Source organism: Ooceraea biroi, chromosome 12, assembly GCF_003672135.1.
Source record: "Ooceraea biroi isolate clonal line C1 chromosome 12, Obir_v5.4, whole genome shotgun sequence".
In the NCBI taxonomy this organism is placed as follows: domain Eukaryota; kingdom Metazoa; phylum Arthropoda; class Insecta; order Hymenoptera; family Formicidae; genus Ooceraea; species Ooceraea biroi.
In genome coordinates this window covers 4,956,121-4,975,884 of record NC_039517.1, presented here as the reverse complement: position 1 = coordinate 4,975,884, position 19,764 = coordinate 4,956,121, and the positions used below count along the sequence as shown (strand labels likewise).

At 41.9% G+C, this 19,764-nt stretch overlaps 2 protein-coding genes across 4 annotated transcripts in view; both read right to left on the bottom strand.

Moving 5' to 3' along the window:
- LOC105277768 overlaps positions 1-15,025 on the bottom strand; it is a 39,978-nt gene extending 24,953 nt beyond the window's left edge. For all 3 annotated transcript variants that reach the window (XM_011336375.3, XM_011336379.3, XM_011336378.3), the window contains exon 1: positions 12,510-15,025. The gene's annotated coding sequence lies outside the window, so the exon portion shown is untranslated. The remainder of the gene's footprint in view (positions 1-12,509) is intronic.
- A 605-nt stretch (positions 15,026-15,630) lies between these two features.
- On the bottom strand, positions 15,631-18,004 carry LOC105276613 (oxidative stress-responsive serine-rich protein 1). Its single transcript, XM_011334389.3, has 2 exons — positions 17,833-18,004; positions 15,631-16,406 (listed from the first exon to the last, which is right to left on the bottom strand). The coding sequence occupies exons 1-2, from the start codon at positions 17,964-17,966 to the stop codon at positions 15,686-15,688; spliced, it is 855 nt and encodes a 284-aa protein (XP_011332691.1). The 5' UTR covers positions 17,967-18,004; the 3' UTR covers positions 15,631-15,685.
- Between the last annotated feature and the right edge of the window lie 1,760 nt (positions 18,005-19,764).

Below are 19,764 nucleotides of genomic sequence, written 5' to 3'. Positions count from 1 at the left end.
TGCACATCCCTGTATTATTAAACCTCGTTCCCCCGGGTAGGCACACAGTTTCCGGAAAAGCGATTTCAAACATGAGGGCCTCGAAGGTCGCTTCCGCGCGGAAATCCAAAGCTAACGGCGAACCAGCAATTCCGGGTTTTGGGCGGCTTTTATTGGACAAGATCTCAAAATCTCGAAGTTCGTCCCGCGATGCGCCGACCGCATGAATTTTCCGCGAGAAGGAAAGCGTCGCTTTTCCGTCCTCTGACCCGTTCTCAAAATCCGATCTGGTACCGAAAGCAACTGACGCGCTCCCCCTTCTCTGTATTAATTATATAAATAATTATCCGGCCAATTATTCTGTCGCAATTAATTGTTCGGGTAATAACGATTCGTCAGCGCGCAATTCATGCAAGAATTCATTCATGCTAAATCGACATCGTCGTTAGTTCCTATTAGTATCAAACACGCTATTTTAAGCCGAACGAATGATCTGGTTTTCAGCCTGGCGATATTCGTCATTTAAATAAAATCGCGTCCAATTCTGATTTCTGAGTCGCGACGCTCATGTATTTTTATCTCCACATCGATATTTATATCTGCCGCTCAGGAGTAACTTCGACAAACACTGCTGCAAAGACACGAAAGCCTATATACTCGCGCTGATGAATTTTTTATCCAACTTCCTTCCTCTCTCTTTCTCTCTACTCTTGAAATAGTGGCACTATCGCGCTAGATTTGCGCGCGTCCGCCTGCGCACTCGCCTTTAAGATATTAAACCGTAATCTGTCGTCCTTCCTGGGAAATCCGCATGATCTTAACGGTGGAGAGTGGAGGGTGGAAGGAAGGGCAGGGACGAGGGCGAGTCCAGGCGGCGAAGAAATTTCGTATAAATGGAAATTTCTCCCCGCGATGGATATATTCACGTTTCCCCTTTGACCCTCGCGCTCTCGCGCCCCTTTCGACGAGGGAGGTTTGGATATTTTATGGGACTGCTTGTGCCCACGGCGTATGAGTGTTGCAAATTTAAAGATTGACTCGGATTGCACCGCCGGGATCAATAGGCAGGCGCAAGAAAGCGCGGACGCTTCAGGCAGGATATTTTGCAAAATGCATTCACCTCTCGTTCTACTCTGGAATCGAGTGTTATCACAAATCGAATTTGCAAAATGAAAAACTGATATAAAGATAAAAGGCAAGCTATTACTTTTACTTCATTTGATTAATTTTAGTATTTATATTGTTTTTATTATTCGGATTGAGATATCAAAATTCAAAATAGAAATCGAAGCTATCAGGAATACGAATGAAAAATGATTATTTTACTGTGGCGATCATGGGTGATAATTATTCCTTGAATAAACATGAATACGAGACTATTATCCCGTATCGCGCTTTGATCTTTTCACCAATGTAGATGTATAAATAATTAGCCGAACATTTTACATTTGAGAACGTGAAATTGTACACTGATCGCCGAATTGAACGATCCTTGTAATGGGAAGTAGTTTTTCTCGTTTTTATTGTTTATTCGAATTTTACATTAAAGTATCAATCGCATACGAATGCGTTTTACTGAACATCGCACATTTTCCGGCGCAGAAATAATTTTGCATGCGACGCTCTGAATTGTTGCGGTGCACGGAACATCGCTTTGTCGTTTAAAGGGATTAGAGTTCGTGCAATGAATTCGAGCAGCACTGCGAATCGTCGTTCCATGTATCATGTGTTATCATTATCGCGAGCGCAATAAGTTTCACAGTGCTGAACAAGTGTTTTCCAAAACTATTGTAGGTTTCGCGGCACCGGAGAATCCAATTCGGGCTAAATAGGATCGGCTGGAAGGCAAACTCGCAACTTTGCTAAATCTGTGTACGTCTCTTTACAGTATGAAACTCAAAGACACCTGTTAAATTAAAATATTGCAAACTAAAATTACAAAGAATTACAAAGAATATTTAGTATAAAATTAAAATTATAATCTTAAAAGTAAAAATATTTAATATAATATTTCGGATTTTTCAATGATTATACGAACACGCGTCACACATTATATAAATATATAGCAGATGGTTCTGTTTACCAGAAGCGCCGCAGTTAGAAGCTTGAAAAGCGTTAACCATAAATTCGTTCCAAAAAGAATATCACGTGAGAGCATTCCTAGTGTAAATACATGTATAAAGTGAATTAACGAGAGAGCGAATATCAAGCGCAATCAGAGAGGTACACAAAGGAAATGCGAACGGTTTTCGATGGTCAATTTCGTCGGTAAGCTACGAGAAGTGGACTCCGAGGGATTTCATCGCTCATTAATGAGAGCTTAATTTTATTGCTCGTAAAGTAAAGTAAAGCAACATACAAGCATAAAACTTGTAAATTGCACTGATCTGCTGCAAAGCATCTCAGTGAAACAGTATAGAAGAAAAACTATTATTATTATAGTTAATTAGACATTTTTAAACATATATAATTCTCATACGAAGAGTTTTCTTATATTAAATCCACAAAAATAAGTTTTGTAAAGTATTGCAAAGTTGTTTTTGGGAAATGCTATAGAACAGTTTTCGCATATACGATATTAATATTGTATATTACGAAACTCTTGCCTTGTTAGTAAAAATAATTATAAATGAGAAATGTATATACTGAGATGAAAACTATATGCAAATGGTTTTAGTCAAAAGTCAAGCGTAATTAATTCCTACAAAGTTTTGCGTTTCAATTTTATTACAATACAACACATTTAAAAATAATATAAGGTTTCTCTCTCTCTAATATCGAATCACACTGAATAATTTTGAGAAATGAACATGTATACAGAGTAAATACACCTATTAAAAAATCACATAAAAATTTGAGATTTTCATTCAATGATAATGAAATTTAAAAAATTCTGACTGTTAAGAAATTTACATGGCAAAAGTTACTTTAACCATTACTAGACATGATCAGACCATTAAATTATTTATTACAAAAATCTCTGGAAACCGCCACAATATATCTAACCAACCAGAAAAATCAAATTCAAATGCAAATTTTTATAGAAAGCAGACAAGATCTAAATAACACGACAGATGTGCGTGCCAAAAGTCGTCATCTTGCCAGAATCATTTTCCGCATTACAGGGGGTACTCATGTAACATAAAAACCGCGTAAAGAATCTAAATAGGGCGTTAATCCTCGAAGGGTTGCGTGCAATCTCCGAAAATTCTCTCAGTCGTCCGAATGATTGCTGTTTTCGTTGGTAGAAGCTGTGGATATATTTGGATAGACGTCTAGACGGTTCCTATCCAATAAAGCAGCGGTCTTCCAAAAGAGGCCTCCTCGTGTAATCAGCGAGTATTTCTTATCTTCTCATCTCGCAGCGTCGAATCGAACCCCCGTAATCTCAAGACCCTGTCCGCTCCGAACCGCAGGCTCCTGCGACCGACCGGCACCACTTATTACGGCAATAAATATCGCGGGGTGCTCGAGAGGTAGGTGTGTGTAGCCCACTGAGGAAACGGGAACCGCAAATTCCTTGCAGCAAGACCGAATTCTATCCACTGATCGCGAGGATTTACTTGACACTTATGCATTCAATTTGCCGCGTTTACACGGTATTCTTCCTCGTAATACGGTAAACACCGTACTTTGTTATGTCGTTTGCGATCCTGAATTTTCTAACGTGCTGAAATTACGTAATAAAGTAAGATTGCGGAGAAACATCTCAGGGAACATCTCTCAAGAAAACGATAGAGAACCGTACATTATTGTCGTATTAATGTAACGAAAAACAACTTGGTGATTTAAACTAAAAGCAGCGAAAGAGCTGCTATAAATTGTTTATCAGTGCAGACACACATTTGCTATATCGAGTTTCTTAAGTTCGAGATTCTAATAAAGTTGTTACTGAATTAGAAGTTGAGAAGAAATCGTGCTCGATTCGATTATTTTCAGCACTAGCTTTGTAAAATTTATTTATAGATTTTAATGTTTAGTAGCACTTAATGGGAAGGCTTCGTTTTAATCTGACCTACACAATATTGATTAACAAATCAGAGGTCGCAAAAAAGGATGATAATTTTGTACGCGATAAGATAAGAAGAGAAACAGATGCGAAACCAGTGGCGTTTCGTATAAAAAGCATCATGTCCGATTCCCATTGCAAAAAGATTGTTATCCAGTGTAATGTAAATTCAAGATGCAAATTAGCATGCTGCTTCGTCCACAGAGCACACCGGCGTCTACCGTATACGATATCGCAAAAACCTTCTCATTTGCATCTTGGATTTACATTAGGGCCCGTTGTAAACGTGACTTTAGCATTTGCCACATCCAAGACACGCTATTGCAAAAAAGTCTCTAGTAACAATCTCTGCCACTTCGCCGCGCAAAAATGCGAATTGTGCCGAGTTAGCGCGATAAACGTTAAATCCATTTACCCGGTAGTGCTGGAGGAGATTTCATCGTCGCGTATTTCGCCAGTAAAATACAGCCGCCACCAAAAATCCGGTGCACTTTAATAAATGGCGGCTTAATACGACCAGAGTTCCTGAGATGAGAAAATGCAACAATTTCTCTTTTGGGTTAGTGATGCATTTTTGATAAATTAATATAACTATTAATTTTATATAATTTTATATTTAACATAATAATTATAAAATAGATGTCCCTTTTTTGCATTGATAAATTATCAAAATTTTACTATATTTTTCTGTTTTCATTCTAAGAAATGTTATTTAATAATATTATCGCATATACATACATCTATCTATTTTACTTAAACACAAATAAATTATTTTCAGTGCAATTACGTCACTGATACAATCATCTAATCACTTATCAATTTTAATATATCTACAGATATTCAAAGAATACCGTAATTCTCTCTCTTTGAACCGCCTTTCACAAATGTAAATGGATTATACATAGGATCTCCAGCAAGCGAAAAAATCGCTTGCTTCGCAATCGATTGGCTGGAAGAATTCTTCTTTTTTTCTCCCGTTCTGTCCGAGCCGTTCGAAGGATAGTGCCTTTTTGCTGCACCTTTCGTTTTTCGTCGAGAATTTCTCGTCTCTTCGGCGAGCGAATAAATGTACGTAAATTGTCGACGGAAATCTCTGGTAATCGTTATAAAAGCGATACATCGTGTTCACACTGAGGCTCACCAATATAGGTACGAACAATCCATTGCGTGTTTCGTGGAGCTTCGAAGACCAATCAAATCCGTTCCATAATTCTGAAGCACATTGCAAATTTTATTAATCTTTCGATTGCGTGCCATTCGCGCGAAACTATGCTCACTGTATACGGCTGACAATGAGCTGACAGTCATCATGATGTAAAAAGTGCTTTCATGAGTTATGCGGGTAATTTATGGATTATGTGACATCAGTCAAAAGAATTTTTGAGTGCTAATAAGTTCTTATTTTCTTTTAATTTTCTTTATTTTTATTAAATTCTACATAATATTACACTTCTTTTAATTCTCTTTTCTTGTAAAAAAAAAGAATATATGAATCTGATAAATTGACAAAATTAAGCGAAATTACCAAGCCGCTTATCCGAACACGCAAATGAAACAGCCAACTTTGGCTCGCGCTCGAAAAAATTGTCAGGCAAGAAGTTAAGGCGCTGATAATACGCAGCGTGCGATTACCACAGAGCACTTATCGTGCATGGTGACCATCATTGTCGAGCACCTGCAGGCACCGATAGCAACCAAAGGGTTAACGGTTTTAATGACCTTGAAATTTTTAAATCTCCTGTGGGGAGCCGTAAACCACGCTTCATGCAAACATGATGTTCTGGGACTTGAAGCCATAAAACAAGATGTTGTGCTACACACGGCGCCCAGTTTAGAGTCTAGCTGGGCACCCCATGTAACGCTCACGCTCATGTAACATACATGTGCGCTCGTATATCCGCGTGCACGTGTTTTCCAGTCGCAACCCTTTCCCCATACCGATAAAGCTACCGTGATGGTTCAACAACCACGCGAGCGTGCTCGAGAAATTTCACCCCGGCAAGACGATAAAGCAGTCTTTATTGTCGCGAGCAAATCGGAACTCTTTTCCCTCCCGCCACCTGCCCCTTGAGCCAGCCAGGTCGCGAACGTATCGAAGGTCTGTGATAATGATCGGGGTAAGCTTCGTACACGCATATCGCTTTTTCTCTCTCTTTTTCTTTTTTTTTGCGTGCATAACGATAAAGGGTGGCGGTAAATCCCGCGCCCTTCCGGTCGCTTACGGCTAAATCTTACGAGTAATTCATTTTAATAATCGAGGTTGTAAGTTTTAAGTATCGCAGGCCAGACGACGTAAATCACAAGGCGTCTCGCAAGGAAGTGCACACCTCGTACACCTTCGTGCGCTTCTGACCGGAAGCCCGCCTTTGAATCTCTTTGAGATTTCAATTCCACTTTGCAACTGAAATTCTTCTTGAGAAATGTCAGCTTATTCGAAGTGAAATCAAAATGTTTTTCTACTTAAAATTCCAGAGTGTAGATGAAGAACAAGAGACCATATTGCTCAATTAGAATTCTATTTCTTTCGATATTTAAGTCGCCATCGGTCGAGCGACTGTGCATGCGTGGATACATAAGAGTGCTCGCTCTTGAAATGAAAATTTCGACCGGGGATCCGGGGAACACTCCGCGCAAACGTAATGCACGAAATCGCGCATACAAATGGACGCATCAGATCGAGTCGCGATTCTTTCCTCACGACGATCGCAATCCCGCACGCGTCCGGATCCCATTTCCAAGCGAAATTGTTCGGGCCGAGCCGAGCTCCGGCGCAATTTGCTCGCTAATCACCGCGGTGCAACGAGCCAAGGATTTACTACATCGTGGCCCGGGTTACTCCTCTAAACCGCATTGCCGCTCATTATTTCCCGGGCTGCTGCTCGTCGAGCGAGTCATGGCCCACGTCGATTTGCTGACGCGTCGCGATCTATCGGTGCCCGCGATTCGAATTGCCGAGATCAATACACCCCTAACCTGGAGAGGGTCTGTCAATTCCTAACTGTTGCAATCGCTCTTGTTTCCAGAGCAAATGCCACGCGTTATCAAAAATAACTAATATATAATATATTATTAAATATTTCTTATTTTTATTAATATTAATTAATGTGTTGATACAAATTATTAATGATGCATCTGTTTATCTGATAGTTTACTTACTTTTATTATTATTGATAATAATTTTATTATTCTTTTGTTATTATCAAATAAATGGAATGAAATTCGTATGTTCATGTACTTGTTAATTTATTTCGATTAATATCTATTTTTAATAACAACAGAATACATCTATGCCCAATAATTATAACAGTATTAGATTAATAATAATAAATTTTATTATTAATGTAATTATTATATTATTCTTAATTATTATATTTTATGCTCTTATTAATAATTTGTTGTTACTAATCATTTTCCTCTTTTATTATAAATATATAATAACGAAATTAAATTCATAAAATTATAATGGTTTCGTTCTATTTATGTAATCCTCGCAAACGCAATTATAAAAAATAAATGCAGAGAAGACAAAAAGTCCTTGGCAATCATACTTAATCGAAGAGAGCATCTATTATTCATCAGTAGAAGTCGGTAGACTACCGAGTTCTACTGAGTAGACTAACCTTTTCATTAAAGATGAAATATTTCAACGGTCAATAATTGCGATTGAATAATCGCGATGTTCCTTGCATGACGGAACGTTGATTACTTAATAATGCAAATAGTCAATTACGAAATCCTTAGTATTACGTGACTCTGTACTCTGATACATGTATACGCGAGATATCCTTCGCGCGCGATTGTTGCGCAGCCTATCTTGTGCAGCAGAAATGTAACATTTCCCGGTCAGCGCATCGCTCATCCCCACCACCTCGACATCGTTGCATTCTGATATTCTCTCGCGAGCATTAGCAACGTCGGTTCAATGACCATCCCCAATCAAAGATTGAAAATGACACGAGAACCCGGGCTTTTTTCCCCCGAGATGAGATTTCAGGTCGGATAGAGCACTCCGACTGATTGCTGCTAAGACCGGAAGTAGGGCAAGACAATGAGAGAACAGGAAAGTTGTAACTCGCGGGAGCGAGGTTTCCGGAAAGAAGATTGCAAGAGCAGCTACCGAGACATTTTGGCAACAATACGAGCGCGTTGGCACCGAAATACCTGTCGCGACGAGAGGAACAGAGGGACAGAGCTCGCTTGGCGAACAAAAATTCGTTTTTCGAGGCGAGGCGCACGATGCGCCAAAACCTTCAGCTTTAATCTTGATTACAGCTCTCTGAATTAATTTGAAGTCGAGTTCTTAATTGTAACGTCAGAACGCCGGACGCAAACAGAGACGCAAGAGATGCCAACGAGTAACTAAAACTTTCTTGCTTTTGGTGTGCTTACTTATATAACTCACACAACTTGGATTAAAATGGGTTATAGGAATAAAGTACATTACAGTAAAATCTTTATCTTCTCAAGATATAACTGCTTAAATAGTTACCTGAGGAATGATAAATAGAATTATACAAGTATTATACATCATTTTTTGTCAATTATACAAATTATACGAATACTAATACACTTATACAAATTACAAATTGTATTGTATTACTGGCAAAGGGATGGCGGGGGTTGTGGAAGGTAGCGCCGTTCGAAAACTTGATACGCGGCCTGAACTCACTCGCGGTCCTTGCTCATCGTTGGAGCGTTGCTCCGTATCGATTGACCTTTTCCTGAAAACGGTGGCGTTTCGCAAATGTCAGGCTCCCACTATCCGCGGCTACAAACTTCGGGCGACACATCTGTTACGCCATTCAAGTCATCGCACCGCGCGCGACCGATCGTAGGAGGGGGCGGGATGCGAGAGCGGCGATGAAGGGGACGGGAACGAGATGGAATTTTCCTAGAGATTGGTTCCGTGCCCTTTATCCCGCTCGTTTCCGCTAATTGAATGCGGCTACTGGTCAAACAGCAGTATAATCGATAATGGAATAGCAAATGGCACCAAAGGATCACAGTCGGAGACGTGAAATGTGAAAGTCCGTTTCGACGGAGGCACGATTTAATAAAGATCGATCAAAAGGTTGACACTCGTGTCTCGACTTCGTTTATTCCTTACGAGAATATATTTCTCATTTGCCGAGTAGTTTATATTTGAAATTATTAATGGAGTTATGATACCGACGTGAAAATGAATTTTAATAGGAATCTGCTCCTTGCGACTTCAAAGAGATATTACTAGAGATGGTGATGTATCATGACGCTATATTGGTACTTTTAATTTAATTATTTATTTTCACTCGAAAGTGTTAAAAGCGAATATTCAACGATATTCTAGTCCTAAAAAGAAAGCGGAATTTCATTACGTTGAATTAAGCTTCTCGACACGAATATAGCGAGCATTATTGAATAATATGATGTTATAATGTCATACACGTCATACAACGAATTTGTTGACACTCCGAATTTATGGAAAATATATAGAAGCCGAATTTGCGATCGCAATAATGTGAATAGTAAATTAACGCGATCCACAATGCATATTATTACGTGACCAAACGGAAATGCCCACGCATGTTTGAAAATAATACCGAAAACCTACGTAAATTGCGAAACTAAGTCCATCAAACAAGTTACGATCCATCAACATAAATCCATTTAACCGGTGACCTTTGCGATTGTTTTACAATTCCATGATTATTACAAATTTGTCATTTATTGTTAGATCTTCTCACGACTGTAATTCGCAAAATGAATAATGCTTTCGGAGCAATCGCAATAAATAAGGCTTTAATTATGCCAATATAAATACTATATTTCTGATTTCAAATTTGTTTTTAAAGATTCCTCGTCATTTGTCTTATTTCACAAAATACATATTAATATAATACAAAAATTAGAATTTTTAATTACATTAATTAAAATTTATTCAATTTTTCAAATTTCTTTAAATTTCTTCAATTAAATTTAAATTGTATTATTTGTGTATGGGTGTGCATATATATATAAAGTTATGATAATATATCAGATATTATATATGCACTTTAGTACGTTAAATATGTGATTTTCGTTAAACTTTATCATGTACTTTGAAACTGTACAAAACTAACTGTAAGAGACATTATCGTTGAAACTTGTGAACGCAGAAACTTCTGAACAATTTCAATTTAAAAAACAAGATTACCAAGACTATACGACACTCAGTTTACACAAAGAGTCATCATTCTGCGTCATATTAAAAATGTTTTCATCGGATAATCATTCTGAATTCAAATTAGACTTTAAAACATATACTCCAAAAGTGCATAAATCTTAAATAGGTATATTAACAAATACATTATACAGTTATTCTCACAATTGAAATAAAAAGTTATTGCAGCACCCGATTTGCAAGCAGCATCTACAGCTCCTACGTAATTCTACGTTAAGAACTTGTTCTTGTTGGCATAAATAGTTATGCCAGCATAGGCTGTGTCTACATATTTTATTAAGTACTCGGAATGCCGCAGCCGTACAATCGGTTTCGATTATCGTAGCGGCACGCACGCGAGAAGGAGATTATTGATAAGCGAAGCATCGAGAGTAGGATATTATCTTATGCTCGTGCCTCTCGCGGTTGCATCGTTGAATCGCATGATCGATCATTTCTTACAGGCCTTAACCACACACCGGTGGTTTTACCGGGACCGACCGTGTCGGCAGCTGCCGTAACCTTGCTAAATTATGAAACGAGCATACTAGACGCCTTCCATGCCGTGGTCATGAGCAATTTCGCGGGACATACTTTTCCGGCTCGTGTAAAACCGACGTAGCAGAAATCCTATAGACGAGTCTAGACTCACTGATGGCGCGATCGAAGCAAGGCAGATTTTCTCCCTTCCCTAAAAAAAGAAAAAAAAATAAAAGAGCAGCAAGATGAAAGAAGGCGGACAGAAATCGAACTTTTCAATCCCTTTCAAGCTCTTTCAGACGAAGGGAAGGAGGAGAGCAAATTCGGTACAGCGAGACGTTGGAAATGTCAGGGAGTAATGATCCAGATTCGCAGTTATTCTTGTCTTGCGGAGCGATCGAAGGTGGTGACGGAAATATCAGATTTATAACGAGTAAAACCTCTCCCATTTCCAAGACAATGCGTAGGAGTAGGTACGAGTGTAACCGGGGTAACGCTAAACGTACTGTCGAGAATGAAGCGTTAGAGGAAAGTTGATTGAATCGGTCCGCGCGCGTGGTGGTCCGTGGTTTAAACAAACTGAAATTTAGCGAACCACGTGCGCGCGTAGAGAAAACGACTCTGTCGGAAATAGTGACTGCTCTTGCTGTATAACAGCAAGAGAGAGAGCGAAAAGGCGAACGGGGAGAGAGGGGAGGGATCAATTTTAAAAAGCCGTAATTCAGGATGGGACATCACACGATGACATAGTTGGTCTTCCATCCTTCTGAAAATGAGAGGAAGAAAAATCGACAGAAAAATCTCAGGGGAAAAAGGAGAAAAGCAAAAGAAAGAGAGAAGAGAATAATCCGATAACAGCTCTCTTAAACGATGACTAATCGAGGCCAGCGCATACGTAGAGGCAGGGACGAAAGAGGGAGATGATAAAAGAGGAGAAAGACTCTCGAGGGGTCGACGAGCCTCGAATATTACTCCCGATATTCGCGTATGACGACCAAGGGGTTACGCGAAGGAGGGTGCAGAAGGAGCAAAGGACGCGTGCATACGCATCATGCACAATGACCCCTTTCCTCGTCGCTGACTAGTGGAACTCTTCGCTATACTCGTACAAGGAAGAAGCTTCACGCACCGACGATTCGGGTTTACTGGAAAGCAAGCAAGAGAGCGAAAAGATGACAGGGAGAGGAAAAGGGGAGAGAGAGAAGGAGACAAAGGGATGAGATTGCGGATGGCGGAGAATTGCTGACGGGAAAGGAGGAGGGACGGAGGGGTGCGCGCGAGGGAGAGAAATCACGAGGGAAACGAGAGATGGCAATATCCTACCGCGACCGACCCTCTCGCACCCGCGCCGAGCGTGCCCGTCGTCGCAGGCGTCCCCTCGCCCCAATTACCGTGCCCGGCGCGTACTGCCTCCCCCCGTTCATGCTCGACGTACAATAATTTGCATCCGACCTCTATTTCCCCGCGGTTTCAAGCGCAAGGCTGCGCAAGTGCGCTTTTTCATTACATCGGCGAACAATATCGTTCAGGAAACGCGAAAAGATCCGGGACATAATGTCCAAAACGATCTCGTCGCACGAGAGCGAACGACGTGGAGGAAACAACTATTATGAAGGAAACGTAAACGTTTCAAGAATGATGTCACGCAGACATCAAAACTCCTCCCCTTCCTCTTCCCTGCCTAAGTACTTTTAAGAGGATAATTCCGTACTGAAAGTACGCTGTTGGATGATTCATTTGCGGGGTGAACTTGTAGGTTCGCGTACATGTGACCCATGTACGTGTACACGATGACGAGGAAGCGTACGACATGCATTGCACAACCGTGGAAGCGGAAGGGAACACTCGACACACGTTACTTACGAGGCACGAGGTCGTCGATGAGAACGAGGCCAGCAACGAGCTGACAACATCGACACCAGGATCGACAACCGACCAGCATCCTTCCGGTCGTGTTTTCCTCCCGCTTTGCCTCCTTGTCACGAGAAGCACCCCGGACTTCCGGCGACGTCCCGCAGGACCCGGGCGTTTCTCCCGCCGTCGTCGTCGTTGCCACCGCCACCGCCACCGCTGCTCCGGCAACACCCACTTTCTCCTCTGGCCTCGTAACCTCGAGGGCCACTTTCCTACCCTTCCGGCGCTGATGGCAAGAGCGCAGTGCTACTCTCCGGACAACAGCACCGCCACTACCCTTGGTCGAGCCTCGTGATCCTCGCTGTCACCACCGCCGCGATCACTTCCACTAACCACCACCGTCGCCGCCGCCGCCACCGCCACCGCTGCCGTCGCTGTCACAGTCACAACAACCGACTACGGCAAGTGGTAGTAGACGCTCAACGTAGACTGTCAGACAGTTCGCACCCCTTGCGTGTCACGTGAGCCTTCCGTACGTTCTCTCTTTCTCTCTCTCTCCCTCTAGCTTCCTCTTCCGCCCTACTATCTCCCTCTTCCTCTTCCCCTATAGAGCGCGAGCTATCGACTCACCCCTGTTGGCAATTAATCGCGACTCGTCGCTTCGCGCGCCGGATCCCGCGATCCGATTATATGCGATCGTCGGCAAGGATTGTCGCGTTTCTCCGCGTGTCCTCACATCGCGATGCCGTCCAGGATAGCGCGCAGAAGCAAACGTATGAACAAGGGAGGAACAAGCGCGCCCGCTCCGCTGCCGCGGCCGTCGCAGTGGCCGGTGTGGCTGCGCGGCACGGTAAAACCCTCGCTACTTCGCCAGCCAGCCTGCCAAGGCAGTCAAAACCAGCCTCCCTCCACTGCTCCCTACCACCCTGTCTTCTCCCTCCGCCGATCCGTTGCTGACTGGTCGCCGACTGTCCTAGGGAGAGTGCACGCGTGACCGTGGCACGCGCGTGCTCCGGCATGCGTTCCTTGACGCGCCACGCCACGAGCTACCCTTAGCGTCATCTGGAGCCGCACGCAGACACTAGTCGGGGGTGACTAATCCCCCGCGTAAGTACGGATTCTCTCTGCTCCTAAATCGGTACGCTAATACATCTGTTATCGAGGGAAACAGTTATCGAAAAATGGAAAGAGTGAAAATGCTCGACTGAGAAATTAGTTTTTGTTGATAAATTGTTTCACCTGAAGAATAAGGCAAGATTACGCTGCAATCAGGCAATTAAATTGATAGCAATAATTAGAATTGTGTACAAAAATATTTGTACATTTGTCATATAAATTTCTGAATAAATAAACATGTATTATTAACACTTATATTATTTAAACAAGCTTATATATTACGAAAGCACTCCTGCGTCCTAAGATGTCGATAACATAGAGACCTGTCTATGGAAATTTAAAAAATATCCAGTTCATATCCTCTTATATTATTACCACATGATATAATATACCATTGACATAAGAATATATAAACGGAGCCTTTTATGAGGGGAAGCCAAGTTTAGTGGCGAGGGGAGAGTACTGGCACGTCGTGTAATTTCGACGGATGTGTTCGGCTTCGCAGTGACATCTAACTAAAGCGTGAAGCACATATTCTTATAGACATAACGCATAATTTACTGATAATTTAAAAATAATTTATCGAAATATCTATAAAATATATCGCATATATTATTATTAATAAATACATCAATTGATGAAAATTGTAACTACATTATTAAATAAAAGAGCTTTTGTTAAATCAGTTACAATATTGCATTACACTCATGCCTTGACGTGTCGTTGTTGCGCAACGACACGTAACGATAACGATATTGTCATTAAAAGTTAGAGACTCGATATGCTGGACCCAAACGATATCGAGAACGAAATCGCTTGATTTATCAGTAATCCTCCCTTGCCTAAGTTCGCAGTATGTGCTCCGTCCATACATTCTTATGTCAATGATAATACACAAAGATGTATAAACGCACCCACAAAAGGGTGCGTTCTAACGCTCGAATGAACATGAAAATATACTTTAACGCAATTTTCAATTCATGCGATTTATTCTAAAACCAATTACTCTTCTCGTAATACAAAAGTTCTTTTAAATACAGATATTCCATTTTCCCTTTTATACACTACGGAAACCAGACAGACGCTGAAACAGACGATAAAAAAGAAGGAGAAGAAAGAAATACAGAAGGAAAAATACATTATCGACCTCGTTACTACATTCCCGTACGTTCGTGTGAATTAATTCAATAATTTCAAGACTACCACTTTCGAGGAAAGAACTTCCACATCCCCCTATTGCCAATGTCCGTTCTTTTCACATAATACCAAAAAATAATTTAGCGAATTAAATTAGGCACATAACAAACAGATACACGTTACCGTTGCGGAAAGGAAAGTATATATATATATATATATATATATATATATATATATACACAGGGTGTTTCCTAAGTAAGTAGACAAACTGAAGGAGGATATTCCTTGGCTTATTTTAAGAAGAAAAAGTCATATAAACATATGTCCTAAACTGCTTTGTTTTCCAAAAAAAAGTACATCACTGTTTTCGTTCACTTTTCGTTTATTATAGAACAGTTTGTGTTATTGCAAATGAAACAAATGAAAAACAATAGTAACCAAAAAGAAAAATTATAACGAAAAAGAAAATAGTAACTAAAGAGAAAAATAATAACATCACAGTAACTGCTGAAAAATGTCCACCTGCAGCCATGATACACGCCTCAACTCTCCTTTCCATTGATTAACGTACACGCTCAAAAATACCTGGAGTGTTACGTATTCTTTCACATCCATCTATTATGCGATTTCTGAGATCTGTTGAAATTTGTTGACTCGTACTGCAAAAGCACGCTATCCGAAAAGTGAACGAAAACAGTGATGTACTTTTTTTGGAAAACAAAGCAGTTTAGGACATATGTTTATATGACCTTTTCTTCTTAAAATAAGCCAAGGAATATCCTCCTTCAGTTTGTCTACTTACTTAGGAAACACCCTGTATGTATATATATATACACAGCCTGGGACAGCTGTGTACGAAGAAAGATCTCTGCATGTCCGGTGTATGGATGTATGTATATCCGCGACTCGTACTCGATACTTTACAATTATCATTAAGTGTACATCATCTCCGCCATGTGCGACATCTTCTTTGGAATATGGACAAACTCCTCGAAGTAGCCGGCGAGTTCGCCGATTGTCACGTCGCTCGAGGACGGTGGCGATATCCGTGCCTGTATCGAACAAGTGTTCGGCGAGCTGGACGTTTGCTGTTGCCCCGTCATACCTCCGCTCGCGTCCGACTGTCCGCTACTGCCTGTTGCCGTCCGTTGCTCCGCACCGCCACCGGGACCCGGACCTCTCTTCAGGTTCGGCATCGTGTTACTGCGAGCGCGCTGAAACGTACCGGCCGCCTCGAGGTCGTCGTCCTGGATGCTAGTGTCGTCCTTAGCATGCCTGCAGTCCCTGCCAATCTTTAGCGCCTTGAGATCCTTCATGACCGACTTGTGATCGAGCATCTTGGGACTTTTACTGGAAATACTGAGCTTACACGTGCTGCTGAACAACGTGTCCACCGAGCTATCACTAAGGCCGCCGGTGCTGGGCGCGCTTAACTTTAGAATAGCCTCTCTAAGGACGCTGCGCTTGGTCTTCTCGACCGCTCTCTCGTTCTTAGACGGCTTGAAGTTCGTTGTACTCTTGATGCCCCTCGAATTGAGCGAGAACATGGTAGGCCTATTGGGCACGGATCTTCTCCGGAATAAGCAGCTGCTGTCGGAGCTTGCGCCGAATATCCTGAATAGATTCGGTTTCGATTTGTCTGTCGTTGCGATACTGAAAAAAACGAAACGTCATCTCGTAAGAATACACGTTGCGCCATGTGAGTACATTAGAAGCGTTAATTAAAGATTTACGGAAGCGTATTGCCTCGACAGAATCGAACTGGATTTCCCATCGATTCTATCGAAGATCTGGCATGTTGCTGACAATTTTCGACAAGTGAAACGCGTGTGTGATATGTCGCAATTGCTCTGTCGCTTTGGCAGTCCTTGACCGCGATTACGAAGAACGACGATGTATGTAAGTAGGTCAAGCATTCGTGTTGCTTTTTGGTAGAATTTTCAAGCTGACATCTGATACAAATTGAGCGACAAGGTGCAATCGTAAGCCTGTGACTCTTTTCAATTGTTGATTATCGCCAAGAAGTCTCCAGATTATATATTTTGACTGTTAAAAAATTGCTACTTGTTTCCTTGTTGCATTCGAGTGTCTAGTGTCTAATGTCTTCACCTTCTGGACCAAATGTTTGATCCAGTGATTCGTGTCAGTGATTACAAAGAATACATAGCTGTTTCCATTAATCGATTAGTCAACAGAAGCAAAGATTTATAAAAAAAGTTAGAGGACTGATTGTCACTTTGTCGTCTACATCCAATCCCCGTCCATCAGTGTCATCTCCACCAGGGTCTACACTTTGCGACACAAATACTTGACAGAGATACAAACGCGTGCAACAACGCACACGTGTTGCCGACTTCGATTGCGTCATACATTGCGTTGTATTGCTACACTTAGTACTGCCAGTGCAGCATCAAGCAACAATGTATCTTGAGAAATCTTTTGCGCCGAAAAAGACCAATTTCGTCATCACCTTGACATCTCCAAGACCGACGTTTATCGACTGAGTAGCAATTAATTTGCGACGCGTTGCCTGACTTCACAAGATAAAAAACGTAACAACTTCACTCATTAATATGCGAATCTCTGCCAATCGAGATACAAGAGACACGAACGTGTGTTGCTGTCGCTCTGACAGCAAAAGAAAATTTTGCTCGACGGATTTTCGCACGGAATCGCAAATTATCGAGCAACAATTATCGAACCGTTCACCTCACTTTCGCGTCACAGTCACAAACAACACACATGTGTCGCGAGCACATCGAGACGTCGGCGAGGGCCATTTCGTCACACGATCGAGGCTGGACGCAAAACGGATGGAGGAAAAGGATCGAAAAGGGAGGAAAGCGAGAAGGGAAGGAAATCGACGAAGGCGGTCTCGTCAAAAATCTCCGAAGTTGCAAGAACTGCGACGCGCATTGCTCGGGGCGCTCGTCGCGTCCGATGGTCACGAGTATAAACACAGGCGCCGTTTTCGCGAAACGTTTCGCAGCGACGGGTGCTCGGCCGTTTTTCGGCGCTGCAGCATCAGCAGCGCGGTTCCAAGACCCGCCGAACGACGCAGGGACGAGCGCGAACTTACTGCGGGCAGCTGGTCGAGCGACGATCAATCTCGAGCCTCCGCAGGCGCGCCGGCAACACGTCGTCTTCCTCGGCCATGCTCGTGGTCTCGCTGCGGGTTGTCATCAGCGACAGCACGGAATCGTGCCAGATCATCACATCGATAGCCGCGCCGTTGCGAATCCGAGGCGATACGCGCGCGGCTACGAGCTGGCGATGTCACGCAGATACGCAGCGGATAGGTTAGAACGCTCCGCGGAGCTCGATGGTTACGGCGATGACGACGACGACGACGGTACGATCGCGCGACGTCCGCAATAACGACGCACGCACAGTGTACGCATGTACAGTGGATTCCTCGACGATTTCACGTGAGTCTGTGTTATCACACCCGACAGTGTCGAGCGTAAACTGACCCCTCCCCCTCGGGATCCCACGACGAGGAACACGATGCGTCGCGTCGATTTCGAGACACTCTCGGCGGATATGCGCGAATTCGCGATCAATTAATCGGAGGTACCAGTGACGAGGTAAATAAACAGCGCTACTGTACACGCATCGAACATCAGCGACTCTCCCGACGTGCTGAGCGAACGCGTCCCAGGTGGCGCACGCGCGCTCGCACATCCCGCGCTCCCATTGGCTGACGCTCGCTGCGAAACTTGTGTACCGTGATCGCGGAGAAGGTTCCAAATAAAAGGTCTCCTTGAACTGCGAAATATATTCTCCAGTTTTTTCTTGAACGTGAATTTAATGTCTTTTCAACGACCCTAGGAAAGAAGGTAAGAAAAAATAACTGCGTCGTTTACGCGATTGCTTATGTGAATCAAGCTAAATGTGACGTTTATGAACAAGTTTGTGAAATGAAATTATCGGCTACGTTCGGTCGATGTTTGAACAAGAATACGCTTCGCGTTACAACACACGTGAAATCCGAGATTCTGCGTATGGCGCATCAAAAAGCCGTTTGCGAGACGCATTTTAACGGAAATGTCAAGTCAGGTATAATAACATTTATTTATCGAGATAAAAAGAAAGAAACAAGTGGAGGGAAGGGTCACATAAAGGAAGAAAGAGAAAGTAAACTGCAGACGTTTCAAAATGGCGACGAAGAACAAAGCGTTCGGCATTGTGTCCAAACTAGGACAAAAGTCCATAAATTACAACAGTAGGAGGGAGAGGTGGCATAACGCGCGCGCGCGACACGAATAAAATTACATGTACTTAATAACATCACATTTATCGCAAAATATTTATCGAAAAAAATCACTGAAGAGTAACGTACGTTGCAACGATTTATTGCTATTTATTTATTGCTACATCGCTTGCCAAAAGATATAATATAATTTATAATGATATGATTTATTTGATATTTTAAGCGGAATGTAATGTAACCCATGTTGAATCCGAATAACCGGATTTTTATCGACAGCATCGCCATTTTATTCTGATTCGTCAATTAAATGCAAGTTTTATTATTATTATCATTATGTGCAGATAACTTTTATATCTTTCTCATTTTATATTATACTCTTATATCGCGTTGAGTTTATATCATATGTATATTTTATACATTTTTAAAATATTTATTTCTTGTAGCTTGCAAACATTTTTCAAGATTTTATGTCGGAAATCTTTTTAAAGATCCTTGATTCGATCGTATATTATGATCATTAATCTTCCACGCGTAACGGCTTTACCCAAACTTACAAGCAGCAACGAAAGGATGTTGAAATATTGCACCAGCCTGGGATATAATTGTGGATTATATCATCGAACCAAAAATACCGGCGCGAATTTTCGAGCTGCGAAAAATGCACGCGCTCATGCGACGAGTATAAATATACGTGGCAACAAAATTATGCTCATGATGTCATCATATAAACATTGTTTTTCAAGAATACCGGCGTAGCGGATGATTCTTATCGATTGCGAGCTTAATATGGCTCGTGGC

What these genes read in the sequence shown, in the direction of transcription:
- LOC105276613 (XM_011334389.3), bottom strand. Translation starts at nt 17,966, where the DNA reads ATGATCTGGCACGATTCCGTGCTGTCGCTGATGACAACCCGCAGCGAG. An exon ending in CGCTCGACCAGCTGCCCGCA is followed by an intron (nt 16,407 to 17,832) that starts GTAAGTTCGCGC and finishes CGTTTTTTTCAG; the next exon opens with TATCGCAACGACAGACAAAT.